The sequence below is a fragment of the Centroberyx gerrardi genome, chromosome 7 (assembly GCF_048128805.1).
Source record: "Centroberyx gerrardi isolate f3 chromosome 7, fCenGer3.hap1.cur.20231027, whole genome shotgun sequence".
Classification (NCBI taxonomy): Eukaryota; Metazoa; Chordata; class Actinopteri; order Beryciformes; family Berycidae; genus Centroberyx; species Centroberyx gerrardi.
This window is the reverse complement of record NC_136003.1, coordinates 33,201,702-33,222,714: the sequence shown is the minus strand read 5'-3', so window position 1 is coordinate 33,222,714 and position 21,013 is coordinate 33,201,702. Positions and strand designations below refer to the sequence as shown.

Here is a 21,013-nt window from a genome sequence, read left to right as displayed (position 1 = left end):
GATTTCAGGTGGCCTCTGTGTGTGTGTTAATCCTGCTGCTGCTCTCCTTCCTGCTATTCCACTACTGTCCTCTAGAGGACCCGACTGAGGCCACACAGCAGCTACGGTAAAGCCCAGTGTGTGTGTGTGTGTGTGCGTGTGCGTGTGTGTGTGTGTGTGTGCGTGTGCGTGTGCGTGTGCGTGTGTGTGTCTGTCTGTCTGTGTGTGTGTATACTACCCCTAAGGACCCCTATGGTCGGAATTCGCCTCTCTTCCTTAGCCGTATTAACCAGTAAAACTGCCTTCACCTGTCAGATATCAGGTGATGTCATGTGATGTCAGGTGATGTCAATGTCAGACTGAATAATCGAGTGGGAACAAAATGGCCATTCAGTCTGAATATCAGGCTAGTTCAGCTCTCTCAGTATGCAAAATTATATTTGCATACTGAGAGATATGACAGGAAGAAGTTTCATTTACAGATGCAATCAGTAACTGTACATGCAGACCAAGCCTTTCACTGATTGTTTTCTGTTAGTTTAAAGGATCAGGCCGGTGTTTTTTAATGCACTGCTTACCGTCAACAAATCCTATGAAAATAACAAAATCAGCAATGATTTTGTTTTGCTAACAAGTCTCGTCCATGTAGCCGGTGCCCAGTGCAGCCTCACGTCCCAGCAGCCATAGAACTGCATTGTATTAAAAAAAGGATTAAAAACACGTCACAGAGCCATGCTGCTGCTCTGCAGCATATTTCATCATCACGATGCACCGGGCCGGCCGACTTTTTCCTCAAACAGCTTAATAAGCCGACCGTAAACACGTTTTCCATCTCAGGAAAGTAGTTCCGTAGCACAGAAAATAGTCCCCGGCGTAATGAAGAATTTGTTCCCATTTGAATTTGATTTGGTAATAACTACAACAGTCTGACTTTTCATGGTAACAGTTAGCGATTTTTAAAATGTAAACTATGTCTTTGTGAGCTGTATTTAAAGGTTTTTAGCTTACAATTGGAGCCAATGACTTCCGGGTTGACGGATAAAAACGGAACGTGGGAAGTCAGAAAGTAACGGGAGTAGAGCAAACGCATTGTTGATTTTGTTATTTTCATAGGATTTGTTGACGGTAAGAAACGCATTAAAAACCATCGACTTTATCCTTTAACATTATTTGATCGTGTAGAACTAATTTGAATTTTGGCATTTTCTTTATTTCATTTTGCCCAAAGGTAATCAATAATCATATGTCGGGAAAATGTAATCTTGAAAATCTGCTTTACTCTAGCCAGCTAGCTAGATGGCTAAATGGCCAAGGATCAATGGCAACCCTCACAGTTTTATTGATCATGGATTATAGCGAAATCTACAAACATTTGATATCCTCAGCTTGATTATTCTGATTGGTAACATGACACAAGTGTAGTCAGTGTGTTTGCAGTAGAAATGCGTCCATACTGTGAGAGTGCGCTGCTGTTGGACTCCAGACACTGAAGGTGGTGCTTTGACGCCCCTCGGTGTAAACTCTGCGCCGACCGGCAGGCAATGTCAGCTGTGTTTTGACCCCCCCCCCCCCTTCCCCTCCAGGACGGTGCCCTCCAGCGCTCCCCGCCCCCCCGCTCCCTGCAGCTGCCCTGAAGGCTCGATGATCTTCAGAGAACTTCTCCCTAAGGAGCAGTATGAGGAGCTGCAGCAACGCCGAGCAGAGGAGCTCAACAAACACAAGGCCAGGTAGACTGACTGACTGTCTGTCTGACTGTCTGACTGTCTGTCTGACTGTCTGACTGTCTGACTGTCTGTCTGACTGACTGACTGTCTGACTGTCTGTCTGACTGACTGACTGTCTGTCTGACTGACTGACTGTCTGTCTGACTGACTGACTGTCTGACTGACTGTCTGACTGTCTGACTGTCTGACTGACTGACTGTCTGTCTGACTGACTGACTGTCTGTCTGACTGTCTGACTGTCTGTCTGACTGTCTGACTGACTGACTGTCTGACTGACTGACTGACTGACTGTCTGACTGTCTGACTGTCTGACTGTCTGTCTGACTGACTGACTGTCTGTCTGACTGTCTGACTGTCTGTCTGACTGTCTGACTGTCTGACTGTCTGTCTGACTGACTGACTGTCTGTCTGACTGTCTGACTGTCTGTCTGACTGACTGACTGACTGACTGACTGTCTGACTGACTGACTGACTGACTGACTGACTGTCTGACTGACTGACTGACTGACTGACTGACTGTCTGACTGTCTGACTGACTGACTGACTGACTGACTGACTGACTGACTGTCTGACTGACTGACTGACTCACTCACTGATTCACTCACTCACTGATTCACTGACTGATTGATTGATTGATTGATTGATTGCTTTCATGGAATTACTATTTTACTATTTTGACAGCATAACATTAAACCAAATGATGGTAATTCTTAAAGGACAGAAGGGAACTTCAGTCCTTGGTTGACACTTTAACAGATTTTACACATATTGAATGATAAACTTCAGGTAATGATTTATTTCCCCCCCAAAAAATGTATATGATAGGTTTTTGGAAAATAAACCTTAAACCTAAACCTAACCCTATCCAACCATGTTATAGATCTAAAACTGAAAATTACAGTTAAAATTCACAACTATGATGCTACAGAAAATGCAGCAGTGAGCTGCCAAAACAACATGAGTGCTTAGCTGAAATTTGGCATATTTATTTACCAGTTCATATTAAGTCATGTAAGAGCCTTAATTTCACAGCAACATCATCAACATTTTTTTCCAAATCTGCTATTTTGCACAAACCATACAAATAATCTTTTCTAGATTTCACCTTTGCAAATTTGTCAGTGACTGATGAAGGTTATAAGAGTGAATTAGCAAGGGGAAATAAGTAGTCATAATATGCAGATTTACATTATGAGTAATTTTTACCAATATTACCACATTCCAAGGGATTCTCCACATTCTCTACAGGACCAGGTCTGTACTATCCAGTCTGCTGTTTGCTCCGTCTAACACTCCTCTGCAGTATCCCATCCAGGGTTTCACAGTGCGACCTTTGACCCCCACTCTCATACCAGGTACACTACAACACTGATCAGCAATCTGATTGGTTAAAGACGTAGTCAAGTTTCAGTCAAAGCAACCTGATTGGTCAAAGACTTGTTCAAACGGTGCTGATAATTCTCATAAATCTGTAGCTGTGCTTTATCAAAATGGATTCCATACTATGGTAACTCTTGTGGTAACCAGGCAGCGAGTTCTTGATCTGTCTTGTTTTCTCCTGTTTTTATTCCTGTGTTTCACTACTTTTGTCAGTCGTGTTTTGTACCTTGTCAAGTCAAGTAAAGTTTATTTTTAAAGTACTTTTGTGGACCAAACCGCTGTAAAAGTAAAAAAGTACCTGTTGTACCCATAATCAAGTAAAGCATGTCCTTTATAGGATTATTGCTGTGGTACACCCTCACTACCACTCTTACACCACACAATACCAGTGGTGGACTGGCCATCGGGAGGACCGGGACAATTCCCAGTGGGCCGCTCGCTTTATTGGCCAGTGGCCACTTTGAGCCACCTATTTCATACACGGTGGTTCGCGGTGCGGACAAAAAATGAAACTCTGCGGAGGCCTCTGCAAACGCTGCAGTCAGTTCAGAGGCTATGATTGATTAATGGTTGCTATGTTAGTTGGTTACCAGGGAAGTAAGTCTAATCGAGCCAAGTGACAGCTGACAACCGGCAAAAATGGACAATAGAGCACCGCGCTGCTACCGCATTTACCATGAAAAACAGGTCAACAAACTCACAAACTGTCATGTTTACATAGTCGACTAAATGGTCCTGAACGAATCAGCCTCCTCCCCTCAGCTGGCCTCACCTCAGCTCTCAGGTTACCACAAGAGCAACATAGCAGCCAAAACAACACAACTAGCCCAGTTTGATGGGGATTATCAGATTATCTGTTGTCTAATCTCCATTAAACCTGAGTTACTAAACAAGACAGTGTGAATGTGTGACACCAGAAGTCGTTTTGGTTTCAGGTTTAGCGCTGCACACAGGAAAGAGAAGCAGCTATAAGGTTGGTGTGATCCCAGAGCTAATCAACCCAGCATCATATAGTGGCCGCCTGGCTGGTCCACACAAGATGGCTGCCGAATCTTTGTTAACAAGCAAGGATGAGATAAAATGAAACTTCAGTCTTTTAATGATCTACTGGATATAGATACGAAAACAACAAACAGAACATATCTAATATAATACAACGAATACAAAATATTGAAGGCAGGGCTCCCACAGAAATCAGAATCTGCTTGGTGTTGTTTTGAAGGCGGGTACGTTTCCGTGCCAATGTTATCAAACATGCTACGGCGGCCATCTTGGTGTTACCCTTGGAGATAAAAGCAGGAAGGGACAGAAGCGTTGCGGCGAGGTGTGAGTTCAGGCTCTGAACCGCTACCAGGGTTCGACCGATATGGGTTTGTTTCTCAGAGCCAATTCTGATATTTTTGGATTGAAGGTGCCAGTAGACGATATTAAATATATGATTTTTTTCCATTTTCATGCCAAAAATGCTGATTGTATTGTATTCAAATCAGTAGATATTTTGCGCTGATATTCGGTATCTTTACCATTTTTTTGACCAGGTATCCAGTGTTTCCCTCAGATTTTTATTCTTGTCAGGATGGAAACAGAATTTAGACCATCATGGGACACTAAATCTCTCCATTGACACCCAGACAAATTAAGGGAGGAACCTCCCTGAACACAGGGATATATCATATCAGACGTGGACGACATCTGATATTTAATAACATATCAGCACCGATATATCGGTGTGACCCAAATGTCTACCTGCTCACTCTTTGTTAGTCGATCTGGATAAGAGCCTCAGCTGAATGAGTAAAATAAAAGGTGAAATGCAAAACGAGCCAACCTAAAACCTTCCACACCGATCTCCTGTTTCACTTCTTCACTAGCAGAACTGGTTTTACAAATATCCAAAATGTAATCTCAAAACATAACAAGTCCCAAATGGATGCAGCCATCAAACAACACGTTAAGAAAATACATGACACGTCAGTTAGGGAGCCACACAACAAGTTACCACCCACTCCATTACCTGGACTGATGGCCTGTCAAGCTAAGTAGAAGGGTTCCACTGATCAATGGAGCAGATATCGTCCTTTTATTAGATATCAGATATAATCACCTGTGATATAATGGAGGTTCCTCCTGTCTGTCTCCAGTCTGGAAAACCTGACATGACATTTCATGTTCTTTGCACATTAATTATCCATTTAAATCGTCAACTATGCTTGTTGCCAACTAATTCTTAATTTAAAGGCAGAAATATACCCCAGAGAGAGTGGGGGCTCAGAATTTGAGTTTTGATGAGGCGTTTCCACCCTGACAAGAATAAAAGTCTGGGGGAAACACTGGATACTGTCTGTATGAGTGTGTACGTGGCAGAGTATGCGTGTTGTGCTGTGTGTGTGTGTGTGTGTGGGTGTGTGGCGGTCTGTCTGCCTTTCCCCTTTCTCAGACTCCGGTGCAGTGTTTCCCCCTGGCAGGCTGGGTGCTGCCCTAGCTCTTACGGTCGTCAGTGCTGCCAAAGTCCCATCCCATCTCTGGTGTTGTTTCTACCTGGAAATGAATCGCAAGTGCTGCCCTTGTTTCTGTGGATATTAGCGCTGATCGTGGGCCATCTTTCTGCTGCATTTTGCCTCTCTCTGTCTCTCTGTTTTCCCCATGTCACTGCCCATGATCCTGTCACTGTTTGTCCCGGCACCTACTGCACGCTCAGCTGTCCCGCTCGGGCATCCCTCTGTGCCTCGGCCCGCCCAAGGGATCTTTTTTTTCCTAACAATGTTTTCCTTGTATGCATTGAGGGTCTAAGGCTGCTGGTGCTAAAATATGCTTTTATGTGTCTTGCTCTAACTGATGTTTGTCCTATATCATTCTGTTCTATGGTTGATTGTTGAGTAGTGAGATCTAGTTAGGCTCATTCTCTGTAAAGTCCTTTGAGACATGCTTGTGATAAAGCGCTATACAAATAAACAAACCTGAAATTGAATAGTTGGATTTTTCTTGCCATGAAATGGTCAAAATGTAACGGTAACAAATATCAGCACAAAATGTCGACGTGTAAGCAGCTGAGGAGGCGGCGGTCTGCCTGTTCACCTCTATGCTCCCTGGAGGAAGAGCTCACACCCCACACCGACCTCTCTGCCCCTTCTGTCTGTGCAGATTTATCATTAGACAGCAGGAACCTTTCTATCTGTTCTGATTCTGTGGCTGTGGGTTTGGAGTGCAGGGCTGTGGCCGGAATGGATCACTATTTGCGTTTTAGGGCACTAATACGTACGTCAGACATTTTTTGTTAGTGTCCGAATCGCAAAATGATATTGTGGAATGATTTTGAGGGCACTACATATTTCCCACAATGCACTGTAATATCTAGTGAACAAGCCTGGTCACTAAAACGGTGAAAGTATACCACAATGCATTGCGAGTCTGTCGTCACCTGGCCGTTACCAAGCAACGAAGTTGTAACCCTTCCGTGGTTTTATAATGATGGCATCCTCTTCTTCACTAAACCTCGTTTACAAATGCAAGTAAATAAACTTTTTTGGTACCAAAAAGATGTCAAGCTATTCTAAAGATGTTTTCTTTTAACTGCCAATTCATAACTAATTATAAGTGCACGTTTTGTTACGCTAATTTGAGCTCGTTAACGCTAACATTAACATTAAGGTCTGTTGTTCAGGAAGGTATTTATCTCTAGCTGCAAGTTATACGGTACACAGCTTATTGTAACATGTGTTTTGTTAATGTCAGCTAGTGAGAAGTCCAAAACGTGAAGGAAACCGCACACCTGGATTTATACGGTTGACACATGTGGTTGGCTTTGAAGGAATATTGGCAACTTGTCAAATGTTAGTTGAAACATTTGTTTATGTGACTGGTGAATGCAGACGCAGGTTGATGATGAATGATGATGAATTAAGTGTCCGAATTCACTCATTAATCATGTGTGATTTACCGCTAATTAGTGCACTAATAGAGCAGCACTATATAGGGAAATACAAGTGAGGGAATAGTGATCCATTCCGGCCACAGCCCAGGTCTCCGCTTGGTTTCCATGGTTACACTCTTCATTAAGGATGCATGCTAACAGAAAGGTTGTGATTGGATGAGACATAATGAAACTTTACATCATAAAATGCGTTTCTCAAGATGAAAAATCAACTTTTAAAGCAGAATTTGAATTTGAATTGAACAAATCCATTCCAAAATGAGATCTTTACCCTAAAAAAAAATTAAAATCCTACTATAATAAAATGGTTGCGGGCAAAGTAAAAGACATTTTGGGTTACTATCAAGGTCATGAGGCATCAAGACTTTTGCCTACTAAATGGTTTCCTATGTGGGAATGAAATTATCTGTGTCTTTGAAATACTAAATAACAATTTCTGCCACCATTTTTTTCCCCCAAACTGTTCAGCGTTTTTGAATGAAAGCCTCCATCGACACTGAAGGAAAGGCAAGTCTCAAACTTCCAAAGTTCTTTACTGTCATGTTTCCTAAACCTTGGAATGACAAACAGTCCGCACACTGCGATGCCTCCTTTTGCAGAATTTATTAGAGCGTGATGGCTCGGTAATAAATCAATAGATAATGGGCCCGGTAACGAATTCTGCTAAAGGAAGCATTGCATTCATTCCATGTAGCTGCACTTCAGTCAGGATGTGCGTGCCTTTCTTCTACTCTGAACCAGATGCCTTTATTGTAGAGTGTCACCAAACCTTGGTGTGGAAGAGGGAATTCTCCTTTTCACTCAGTGTTTTCTTTCCTCAGGGAATAACTGAGCTATTTTTATACCTAACATTATATCTGAACCGTCTGAATCCCAGTGTTTTATGAGTCCAGTGTCCGAAAATAAATTGTTGGTTCTCTTTTTGGTTCTGGTCATCCTTACCCGCCAAAATTATAAATATACATTTTTCATAGAACTACTGTATGTCACCCTACCCATTTTCAATTATATATATCATGTATAGAGTCAAGTACTATGTGACACATTCTGAGATAAGAGCAGATTTAGAGAAGCACTAGTCTTTGCAAGTCGCTCTGGATGCAGAAGTTGTAAGATGTAGCCGCAGGCTAGCTCATTGGTTTTAATTAGGAATGCTAATGATGCTAATAATGATGTTCGTACTGTTGAGTTATGTTGGGTGAATTCTGGGATATGATGTCAGATGAGAACATCAAAGAAATGGGTTCTGGTCCTCACTAGGTTCACACACACATACACACACTCACAAAGACTGTTACTTCATGTGTCTTTCCTGTAGGTGTCGCTGACTGTGTCCAGAGGCGTCTTGGCCACAGAGAGTCCAGGTGAAAGGGTAAAGGTCAAAGGTGAGATTCCAATATCAGGACTAATGTTGTGTTCCACTCAGAATCTGAGGTCGGAAGTTCCCAGATGAAAGTTCCCTCTGACCTCCGACCTCTGTGCATTCCAGTGGTCCAGCTCAGAGAAACTAACATGGATGCCCTCTTGATTTAAATTTGCCAAATGTAGAATCCTGTTCCCCAGGCAACAGCTAATGCTGTGTCAATTATATCTGGCAACATTAGCTGGCTAGTTAGAATAGCATGGTAGCAACTGTAAATTCAACTTTACATTTAAAATTCACGTTTAACCATTTACACATGGAGGTTTTGATAGATTTAAGGCCATATAATACTGACAAAGATTATGAACATGCTAAAGTAAGGATGTAGCATGTCAAGAAAGTCAGAATTTCCAGCTTCTAATTTTGAATTGAATGCAGCATTACTCCATCCTAGACTGTAGTTTCTGTTCTACAAATGGAGCTGCTCTGGAGGCAGAAATAATAATCAATATTGGTTGAGTTAAACGCCAATGGGCGGAGCCAAAGAACCACAGTTTTTTGGAATGCCAGTTAGCTAACTGGCAAACTTGAACTTCTGCAGAGGAAGCCCAGTCGTTCTTGTTGATTTCATATCAAATGAACTGGCGACACCTTGTGGCAAAAAGACGTTACTGCAGACAGTGCTGCTAGTTTTTGACAGAAGCTTGTAAATTACTTAAGCTTGCAATAAAATTATTTTTCATGTCAATAATTAATGTCTTTGATAAGTAGTCGTGTAATAAACTGGATAATGTCCAGCGAGCCAGTCAGCATTATTTTGCAATAATGAACAGCTTGCAGTGCATTATCCCTTACTTATTACTTACTAACACTCACCGCTATGGTATATATTTTTTCACTTATCTTAATAAAAGTAAAACATTTTAAGACATAATATGAGATGAAATTACTTCATGAATCTTTCTTTTCCCTCGCCCCCCTCCGTAGGTAGGTCAGAGGTCAGAGGTCAGGGTCTGGAGCTGGTAGGGCTTCAGCGTGTTGCTCCGGGACACTTCAGCAGGGCGGAGGTTTGCCATCATGGGGTCGGGGTCGGGCTCTAGGCCGCCCTGCCACCCCATTTCTGTAACTGACTGCCATCACCTATCCTCATTCCAGAGATTTCTCATGTTTTAACTTGAATTTAAGGTGTTCATGTTCCGTTGTGGTAAGTTGGATCAGCGACGCCCCTTGGACCAGCTGGGTGTGGAGGTGGCTGGTGGTTTAAAACTGTAAACTGGGGGGAAATGATTGAAGACCGTTTCTCTCATTTTTCTGTGATGTAAATCCATGGTTCTAAACAACAGGTGATGGTGAGAGTGCGCTGACTGTGGAGTCCAGCAGCCTGGCTGAGCTCAACGACCTGCTGGCTAAAGTCTCCTATAGCAGCACTGTCTACCATGTACACACTGGAGACCTCGGTATGTGCCTTATACAGTGCAACTGAACTGGAAAACAGAATCTAAATCTAAATGCTCAGCAACAAGATGCATAAAATAACAAGCAAGGGGAAGTAGCTAAACTGAAATAGTCCTGATGGAGGAAGTTAAGTCAAAGGGGAAGTGCGGTTGTCAGTGCCCGTGTATGTGTGTACATGCGTGTGTGTGTGTTAGAAAATGCATGTGTGAGTGTTCAACAAGAATTAGTGTATTGAGTTAGGCCCGTTACAGACTTCCCGCACGGCAAGTTCTTGACCTACGCAAGCTGTCTGCTTACACAGCTTCATAGATCTCTGTCTGAGGTGATACTGCATTTATCCACAAGGGGGAGCAAAGCCACTAGTCTGGAGCATGGCAGTACTATATTATCTGGAACATTGACATATGAGCATATGGCTACTGTAGAGAAATGTCGAGAGAAATCCATCGCCGCCAAAAGAAAAAGTTTAAAGAAGACGTGCGTGCATCAGTTCAGTCGGTGTCTCTTCTGACTGAGTCACTGTCATTTTCAGTTGTTTACACAGGAAATTACTTCTTCATTCTAGCTGCTCGTTTAGCAGTAATTTTCATTTAGCGTCCCTACCTGAACCGTGTGATACTGCAGCAGGCGTTAGCGTCGCGTTGCAAATTTTGGACTAAACGTTTTGCTACACAAGAATGTGAGAAACGCTGCTTGCGTTGCCCTTTGCGTTGTTGCGTGCGTTGCTGACGTCGAGTCTGTAACGGGCCTTACTGACGGACGTCTTGGTGCAGTTTGGTTCATCAGGCGATTGTTGAGAGATGTAGATTCACTGGCAATGGGAATAGATCTATGCCACAGTCAAGATCCCCCACCCCACCCCCAAAATGTCTTAATTAACTAATTAGGGATTAAGAAACAGGAAGTGTACTTCGACTAACTTGTTAAAAGTCTCTTCTGTCCTCAGCTCACTTCCGGTATGAGAACCATGAGGCTGTCTTCCCCATCGTCATCCAGCAGCCTCGCCTGCCGATCCTCTATGAAATGGGCAAAGGTAGGACTCCAGTTACCATGGAGGAACGCTGGAGAATGTGTCATGTCACCTGAAAACCCCTCTGTAGCTGCACTGCAAGTCATTTAGTGTAATAATGTGTCTCAAAATCGTATTTTGCGGTTTTTACTTGTTTCAGAAAGTGTCAGTATCTTGAAACAAGGCAGAATAAAGTTTAGCGTTCCATTAGCATCAAGAAATTGTCACTTTATTCAGATGCAGTGAAAACAAGTTAAATTATCTCATCCCATCAGTACATTTCTCTCTTGTTGTAAGACTAGATACTGGATTTAATAACTTGTTAAGATGGATATTTTTTGCAGTGTGCTTCCCATTCACACTGGTTCAGCCTCCTCAGGCATTGCGCTTCCCCTTTTACAGCAAAAAAATTGAATGTAACAAGTCACCTGGTCTCGTACTGCGTCTTCACATCTTATTTTTCTTAAAACAAATCCTTGCCTCGTCGTCTCTCTGTCAGACATCAGCTCCCAGGTCTCCGTCGTCACTAAGACCTTCCTGCGCTACAGAGAGTTGAACGTGTTGCTGAGCAGCATCCGGCGTTTCTATGACAACATAAATGTCATCATCGCCGACGACAGCTTCGAACCACAGAGCATCACCGGAGAATACATCCAACACTACATCATGCCCCCAGCACAGGTGCACACACACACATGGCTGAGATCATTGAATAAAGATTTGTTAAGTAGTTATGACTAATGTATAATATTATTACTACTACTACTAATAATAATACTTTAGAACCTTATTTGCATAGCGCTTTTCTAAATGTTTACAAAGGACTTTACATACAATGAATGAGGTAATAATGAGGTAAAATTTAAATAAAGTTGAATAAAACAAATACATAAATAAAAACTAGAAATAAAAAGTAATACTAGAGATACAGAGATATAGAAAACAGAGCTACAACTAAAAACAGATATCTTTGCTATTGATATCAAGGACCACGATGGAAATAAGTCTGTGACTTTATTGTGTTATCCTTGACGAACAAGTTGTAAGGTAATCCTGCTCCTGATCTTTGTTGAATAAACTAAACTCAACTAAACTAAACTAAACTAAACTAAAGTCTTGTGAATGACTGAAACCTCCAATAACGGACTGAATTCACTGACATGTATTATTCGACACAGGTAGTATTTCCTCTGGATGTAAAGCTTGATCATATGTTTTGTTTTTGATAAAAAAAAGAAGAGTTTTTGTGCAATACCTAATGAATAATTCATTCAGATACTTAATATTCATGAACCCTTTCAGCCAATGAGCGCTCATTAGTCTCATTGACTTCCATGCAGTGCTGCTGGTCTCTCTGGCCACTAGAGGGCGCTCCAAACACTCGGCTGTAAAAGATTTCCAGTGTGAAACGTGTTTCCTCCCACAGGGCTGGTTCGCTGGCAGGAACCTGGCCGTCTCCCAGGTAACCACCAAGTACTTCCTGTGGGTGGATGACGACTTCCTGTTTACAAAGGAAACAAAGATAGAGAAGCTGGTGGAGGTGATGGAGGCGGTGCCTGACCTGGATGTGGTGAGAATGACATCACTTATATATTTTGGAAAACGCATTTTAAATTTTATTTAAATTTTATTTTTCAGAGCAGAGTTTGAAACACTATTGAAAACCCTCTTAAAAAATGTAGTGGTGACAGGGTCAAGAGAGCAGGTGGAAGATTTACTCTCTATTACAATCTTATAAAGTTCTTATAAACAGAAATACTAGTAAGACTGGCATAATCAGCTTTCTCTTTTAAATTACGTCTTAACAGTTCTACCCGAAGGTCCCGGTACCCCAATGGCATAGTGAGGAAAAGTCGCTGTGAAAAGTTGAATTATTTTTCTATATGACATGAGTGTTATACTGTTTTGAAAACATGCGGTCTTGAGCTTTCAGAATCCGTAAACCAATTGTATGTTGTCCAAACTATGTCTGATTACGAAGTATTTTAATAATAATGTCGTACAAATATTTGTAAATATAAGAGCCAGTTGTGTTCAAATGCGCTGGGATAATAACATGCTTGGTATCGCTGGAAACTAGAAATTCCCAGCTTTCCAATGACACTAAATGCATCACCACCCGAGCAACACAACTTCCGCCATTTCCGGGGAAACGTAGCAGTCAAATTTCACGTTTTACAGTCACACTGACAAAAATCTATGTTCTTGCCATAATATTTCACCAAGGCTTACGTTATTTTCACCAAAAATGGCAGATTTTAGTTACTCGCGAGCTCTGTGGCCCTGATTCAATGTCATTACGCAGGAAGGCACAGGACGCACAAACTTGATCAATATTCATTGTGTTTATTACTATTTGTATGTTTTTTGGAGATTTCTGTTATTTGTAACATGGCTATATGGAAATAAATAGTATTTTGAAGTAAAATTCCCAGTAAACAGTCAGAAAACACAAAAAGCACAGATGGACACTTTGGGTACCCAATTGGTCAAAGCATGGAGACCGAGAGTATATCTTTATAAATTGTATCATAAATGTTGTATTTTATTGTTACAGTTGTAGTCAAGGAGTAGGAGAACACATTCAGTTGCATCATTATCCATGGGATCTTGGTTATAATGGTGATATTGCCTTTGAAATTTAGATTATATACTAGGCGAGGATGAAAATCTTAATTTTTCCTTTATTGCATCTCCATTTACTCTGGAATGGTAATGGATATAGGTTTACTTACAGTGGATTTATATTCCTTAGCTTCTTACCTATCAAAGGAGACCAGAACTATGCATATAGGCCTTATGGTTGAGGAGCTATTCCTGATTAATTTTGGGTATGTCATTTTAGGCGTTTTTCCTGAATTTTGGCTAGGGCCTAAGTCTACAGACAGACTCTCATATCTTTAAAGATTTTTTTCTGACTGAATTTGCCTGCTTTATTCTTCTGTACCACAGTTTTCAATTAACGCCTGCCTTTTTCTTTTTTTTTACATTTATGTTCTTGATGTTTTCTTACAGTTGTTTTATTGACATCATATCACTTTGTAATTATTTTTTTGAAAGTTGCATAAAGTTTAGAAGAAGAAAAGATTGAAATTATTGTTATGTATCAGTTATTAATGATTGATTATTCATTGTTTCCTATAATACATATAAGACACAAGTTCTCTCTCTCTCTCTCTCTCTCTCTCTCTCTCTCTCTCTCAGGTCGGGGGGTCAGTAACTGGGAACCAGTTTGTTTTCTCTCTTCTCTATGAGGAAGGCGAGGAGGAAGATGGAGGCTGCCTGAACAGGAAGTCCAACGGGAAGTTCCACCCACTTCCTGATTTCCCACAATGCTCTCTGGCCAGTGGGGTGGTCAACTTCTTCCTGGCTCGTACGGACGCGGCGCGGAGGGTGGGATTCGACCCCAAGCTGCAGAGAGTGGCGCACTCAGGTGGGTCCAGAGCCATACATAGACAGAGTTTGGACACTCAGGTGGGTCCAGAGCCATACGGAGACAGAGTTTGGACACTCAGGTGGGTCCAGAGCCATACAGAGACAGAGTTTAGACACTCAGGTGGGTCCAGAGCCATACAGAGACAGAGTTTAGACACTCAGGTGGGTCCAGAGCCATACATAGACAGAGTTTGGACACTCCGGTGGGTCCAGAGCCATACATAGACAGAGTATGGACACTCAGGTGGGTCCAGAGCCATACAGAGACAGAGTTTAGACACTCAGGTGGGTCCAGAGCCAATAGACAGAGTTTGGACACTCAGGTGGGTCCAGAGCCATACAGAGACAGAGTTTGGACACTCAGGTGGGTCCAGAGCCAATAGACAGAGTTTGGATACTCGGGTGGGTCCAGAGCCATACATAGACAGAGTTTGGTCCTTGCAGTTTTCACTGAACAGCCATGTTACAAGTATTTCTTTTCTTTGAGACCAAATGTCCGTCTCTCTCTGTAGAGTTCTTCATGGACGGGCTGGGCTCCTTGCTGGTCGCCTCCTGTAGCCACGTGTCCATCGGCCACCAGCCCAAAGCCACAGGAAGCCAAAACAAGGACCAGGCTCGCTACAACGCCTTCAGACACCCAGGAGGGGGCGACCAGGAGCTCAAACTGAAGCTGCACTTCTACAAAAACCACCTGAAATGTGTTCACTTTGGATAGAAAACTAGAACAAAGAGAAGCCATTTGAACATTTAATCAGTCGAGGTCAGCGGTCATCAAAATTTGACTTTAATCAAAATGTAATGTGACGATAATGATACACTACCGAATTATGAATTAAAGGGATAGTTCTGTATTTTGAACCCTGGGCCCAAATGACAAATTTGGTCATGATCCCTATTAGTAGAAACCAGAAGCTCCCTGCTCCGCCCGTCCGGTAACAGCAGGAAACCCCCTCCTACTCTACTGCAATAGAAACCACATACGCCACGGTCTTTGAAAACTATGATAAATGTTTTGCAAAACACAACGCTCACAGTATAATCATACTGGTGTCATTATGTTATGTGGAAAAAAATCGAGCTTTCTGTCAGCAGTTATTTTTGGATTCTTCTGGCTTATGTGCACCTCCCCAAAAAATGTAACTACACGTGGGACGACGCACGGCCACAAGAACGGTGATTTTTCATATTTCCTCCTACCTGTATCCGGCTGCTGTCCGCTGATAGTGAAGACAACGGAGCAGATAGAAGAGGGACAAGCTGAGGAGAGCTGCAGATATATTGATCTGTAGGACACTTCATCCCCAAATGATAAAGATTACCAGATGTCACTGAATTCATGGTGAGAAATATCCCAGAACACAAGTTTCAGAGAATGTAAACACCACTTCTTTTGTTATTACTTTAGTGTCAACAAAGCACGCTACTGCCGTCTAGTGTTTCGGTGGAGTACTGCACAATCACCGACGGAGAACCATAAATGCTTGGACCTCCAGCGGCAGCTGACGGAGAAGTCTAATTCGGGCTTTAGGAGGTAGTGCGTCTTTGACAACTGCTGACAGAAAACTCGATTTTTACCATTTTTTTTCAAGATAACATACTGACACCGGTATGATTATACTGTGAATAGGGATCATGATGGAAAACATGTTATTTGGGCCCAGGGTTAAAAATACCAAACTATTCCTTTAAAATCAAGACAAAATCACTATCTGCAGCTCCCCTGCCACTAGTGAGCACAACATTACAGTGTCAAAATGTCAGTATCAGATACCGGCAACTGAATTCTGACTTGTCAAAAGTATGTTGTATGGTTTAAACTTAGATGTAAATAGTTTTGTTTTATTTTATCATTTGGTGCAAGCCTAAATGTTATGTTATGTGCTATTTTCTTTGGACTGGGATCAGTTCTCTATAGGTTAGACAGGACAACCTTCTCATGCCAGTGGGTTTGTTCATATTTGAAGCTTGAAATATATCCACTTCCTGAATTGGTTGAACATGACATGAAATCAGATGTTGTTTTGTTTACGATATATATTTGATATATTTATCTATAAAGTTATTTTATTTAAAACATAATCAAAATCTACATCACAATTTTTGTATAACAGAAAATATGAAGCTAAAATGATGACAGAAAGAAATTTATTTCAGTGTCAGAATACAAAAAATAATAATATTGACAATATTATATAGGTCTTAACACAGTTCTAAATGTCACACTGATATTGTATTGTTGTATAATGTTGCTGTTGCTGGAAAATACGATTTTTGTTTCCTAACCTATTTTAACTTGAAATATAAGTTGGTTTTACTCCAGAAAACAAACCTTTTACAGCCTTAAAATAAATGTAAAAATGAATATCTGTTGAGGATGTTTATTGGCTACAGCATGATGCAGGTTGACTGGTTTACTGTAGTTTTGAAAGTTATTTCTGCCAATACAATACATATATTATACTGTATGTGTAGTAGGTGTGAAGGTACTATGTATTATATCCGACAGTATTCACTACTTTAATTCTGTTTATGTTGATATCAGCCAGGGAAAAAAGGTAAAGGCATTATCAAGAAACATTAATTGTCAAAATCAGTAGCTCCCCCTTCTGGACGGCTAAGGAAAAACTGTTAAAAAACAATGTGTGTGTTTACCAGCACAGTTTGTTCTGGATGTTAGCTCATATCCCTCATAAATTTAGGAAAACATGCTTGTATATCATCATATCGCCATAAGAAAATCCATATATACATGAATTAACAGAATACTCTGAGTATTACCATGGAAACAGACTTACACTGACAGTAAAAACCAACAGTAAACAGGATGTTTACATGCCTCAGATACTAAAAGGAATATGATATTAACACAGGCCAACTCTTAAATGAAATAATCCAGAATAGTATTGGAATATTAATGGAATTTAAACACTCGGTCAGACAGTTGTCTACATATTAAGTTCAATAAAACCTTCATCATTGTGCTTCTGCTGCTAAACAGAAGGACAAACGCACCAGTAGTCACAGCGTGTGAAATCCATCTACTGTCTCAGACTCTTCACTAAAACATAGAAACACATGAACAGTTCACTTCTGTTCGTCTACTGACTTCCATAGCTTCATATCAGTGCAGTCAGTCAGGATCCAACAGGTGCATACTGAACACTTATTTCATACATTTCTGTTTATATTTTTCTGTGGGGCGCCACACGTTACCTTGTGCAGAAACAACAATCACTGAGTTTGTGACTTCTGATGTCCTGGATGAAAATGAAGACACTATTTTTTTATTTTGTGGACAAAATAAGCTTATATATAAAATAAATGATGGGATTTCAAAAAACACACCTTAAAACACATCTGTTTAAAACCGCTTTTAATCTCTAACTCTCTTTCGGCCTCCTGGTCTTTTAATTTTAACTTTCTTTTCTTTCTCCCTATTTGAAATGTTCTATTCTCTTATTCATTGATATTGTCTGTTATGTGTTTTGTGTATCTCTCTGAGTATTTAGAAAAGCTCTATACAAACAATGTATTATTATTATTATTATTATTACTATTGATTTATTTACATAGATATATTCATTTGGATTAACATTACCAAAGTTGTTTTTTTAGTGTGGCATCATTTCGTGAAACGTGGCAACCAGTTTGTGGATGAAATGAAGGTAACACAAGTTTTCACTGGTCTCAGTGCAGATTTCAACCAGCAGATGGCGCCCAGGTGCTGCGGAGAGCTTGGCACACTCTGGAAGTGTTTGCCACATTTTACATTGTTTTGCAGTGTAATGTTATAACCTAAGTCCTATAAGTATTATCAACACTGACATCATTTAAAACTCAATTAAACCTGAACTTGAAAGCAAGGCTTGGAACCATGAAACGAGACAAACTTTCTCCATGCAACAAAACAAAAGCGCTCTCACATAGAGGTGCACAGCTGTACCATTTGTAAAAGTCATTATTTAGTGAATATTTCAGTGATTTTTAGAAGTAGCTTTGTATAGAAATGATTATAGGAAATGAGAGCCCATCAATCACTGCAGGCTTTGGCTCAGAGAGGTCTATTCTCATCATAAAACCCCACGTTTTATGATGAGAATTTCTCCAGACGAAAGTGTGGCCAAGCAGATAATTACATTCACATTCACATTCAACAGTCAAATTTAGCTTGTCTATAATGTTGATATGATATCCTCAACACAAATCATAAAGTGGGGAAAATAGTCAACACTCAGGGGACAAAGTTTCCCTTGTGAAAGAGCCTCAGCTCTGATTGGCTGGCAGTCGGCTACTAGCTCTGGCTGTGCAGACACCAGCGCCCAGGGCCGAAGCCGGGGTTTACAAATTAGTGAGGTCCAGAATTTTTTCTTTGAACAGAGCTTATTTACTGCATTTCTGAACGAGCAAAATTCATACCAAAATGACACCTACAAACACAACCCAAGTTATACACTACACACAAACTCATTATCTATAATTAAATACATACAGAGGGACCTGTTGGCAAAAATACTTTTATTAAAGCTGCACAATTTGTCACAATTTACTCTCACTCTTCTTCTGTGTGTGTGTGTGTGTGTGTGATGTTTGGTTGAAGAACACACTAACTACAGGCCGTTCACTAGCCTCCCTTGTGTTGATTTCCTGCGTACATCATGGTCTTTCCCTTCACTGCTTCACTTCTTGGCTCACTGAAATTACATAAAATAAGAAAGACAGATACAGACACACATAAGTTATGATCAGTTAGTGCAAATGCAACAGGGACATATTGGTACACTAAGATTAGAGTACTTAGAGGGTTTTTAGTTTTTTTCTTAGCAATAACTTATCTTTTACTTAACCTTTTACTTACAGCCAAGGGCGGATATTTCATTTCACTGTTGGGGGGGACAATAAACAGAAAAATTTCTCACGAGCAATTCCTGAAGGGGACACCAAAGGTGCCGCCAAAAGTACTGTTGTATTAAATGTATATAGAGGTCCATTATGAAACATTTCCATAAGCACTTCATTCCTTTCTTATGAAGATTTTATCAAATTGCCTTTGATATTACTGGGGTCTTTCTACTTGGCGTTTCGGTGCACTGAAAAATGATCGGATGTCTGTTTTTCTTTTCTCTGCCATTTTAACTGACCTGGCTGGCTGACAAATACACACACACACACACACACACACACACACACACACAGCATGCAGGTTATTTACAGTAGTAGGTGAGATGCAACACCCATTAACTGAACTAAAGCTAATATATGCCTAATTAGATTTAGTTTTCCCGAAAAAGCAGATCTCTAATGTTTTGCTCAATGTGTAAAAGTCCAGAACGCTATGAAGCCTGCCAGAAACTTACTTCAGGGTCTTTTTTAAGAATTAAGTCTTCATTTATTTCCAAAATTATAAACACAATAACATAGTGGCAGCCATTTTACATGCAGTAAGAAAAAAATAATATACTTAGAACCTAATTACGTAGGGTACGTTAATCTTAAATAGCCTATTATATTATAGAAATATTACTGTTACCATCTACAAAAGATAATTTTGGTATGAAAACCCGCATTTTAATTTAACCAAGTATCCTGTATCATAAATACATGTCTGGCATTTGTAACAAACCAAACCGCTTGAAAATCGGTCGAAAGTTCACTGAGTTATGATGATTTTAATTGTGGACAGACCTCCTGCCTCCATACACACACATGCATTAGGAGACGCGGCTCCGTGCCAACACGCTGACGCACGAGATTCAACCGCGAGGTAACGGAACAAAATGTAGTCTGATTACAACTGTGAATGTGTTTTATTCTATTGAGTGGTAGAAGTAAAGAAAAATGTCTGACACATCCTTTGTTTTAAGTTAACCTCAGCTACTTACTGGAGGTCTGCCACCACTGACACACTTCCAGAGATCCTCCACACACACTCGTACCGAGGGCTAATGTGTGTGTGTGGGGGTTCGGGGAGGCAGGTAGGCAGTGGACCAAACCACTGTGAGGCATATGGGGGGGGGGGCACAATCTTTCGAAACTTAAGAACGCATTGTTTTGTGTCTATAATTAGCACAAGTGCTTTCAATGCATATTATTATATTATTTAAAATTATATAGTTATGTTTACAATGATATATTGAGGGGGACAACTCTCTGTTAGTCCCAGGAAGGGGGGGTCCGGACCACCCTGTCCCCCCCGTCCCCCCCGTAATTTCCGCCCATGCTTATAACACAGAGTAGGCTGCCTGGTCGATGCACAGATAGAGGAGAGACACTCACCTCGGCCCGGGTGTCGCAACGTGTCGCCACTTCCTGTATCCGTCGTTTCAAATTAAAAGCCCTCTAGCGTTTCATACACGGTCCAGCCATATACTAGGTTTTGACCTAGCCTTGTCTTAGGAAATAATTACCGAGGTCCGGACCTCGGTGACCTCATAGCTGGCAGCACCAGCCCCCACGTGGCTCAGGTGAGTCTTTTGGGACTCAGCCCCAACCTGCTGGGCTCGTTCGTGGGCGCGCTACCGGCGGGAGTGCGTGAGAAGACACTAATACGCTGTTTTGTTGTTGTTATTTTTTGTTGTTGTTGTTTAACAGGTTTCATTCAGCCTGGGGCCTATACTACGAAGCAGGATTTGGGGTTAGCGAGGTAACTTCAGGTTTAACCCTGGCTTTTCGGTCTCACGAAGGTGGTTCACTTTTAACCGGGGTAGATCACCATGGTAACTGATGCTGCACGGCTAACC

General features: G+C 41.1%; 1 protein-coding gene across 1 annotated transcript; it reads left to right on the top strand.

Annotated features, from left to right (window-relative positions):
* The first annotated feature begins 1,421 nt into the window (after window positions 1-1,421).
* LOC139920204 (beta-1,4 N-acetylgalactosaminyltransferase 1-like) lies at window positions 1,422-15,022 on the top strand. Its single transcript, XM_078284550.1, has 11 exons — window positions 1,422-1,450; window positions 1,563-1,706; window positions 2,952-3,058; window positions 4,019-4,056; window positions 8,333-8,399; window positions 9,721-9,834; window positions 10,779-10,865; window positions 11,341-11,522; window positions 12,268-12,411; window positions 14,046-14,274; window positions 14,789-15,022. Exons 1-11 carry the CDS (start codon window positions 1,422-1,424, stop codon window positions 14,989-14,991), a joined length of 1,344 nt encoding a protein of 447 aa, XP_078140676.1. The 3' UTR covers window positions 14,992-15,022.
* Window positions 15,023-21,013: the final 5,991 nt, after the last annotated feature.

What these genes read in the sequence shown, in the direction of transcription:
- LOC139920204 (XM_078284550.1), top strand. Translation starts at nt 1,422, where the DNA reads ATGCGTCCATACTGTGAGAGTGCGCTGCT. An exon ending in TGAAAGGGTAAAGGTCAAAG is followed by an intron (nt 8,400 to 9,720) that starts GTGAGATTCCAA and finishes TCTAAACAACAG; the next exon opens with GTGATGGTGAGAGTGCGCTG. An exon ending in TGTACACACTGGAGACCTCG is followed by an intron (nt 9,835 to 10,778) that starts GTATGTGCCTTA and finishes TTCTGTCCTCAG; the next exon opens with CTCACTTCCGGTATGAGAAC.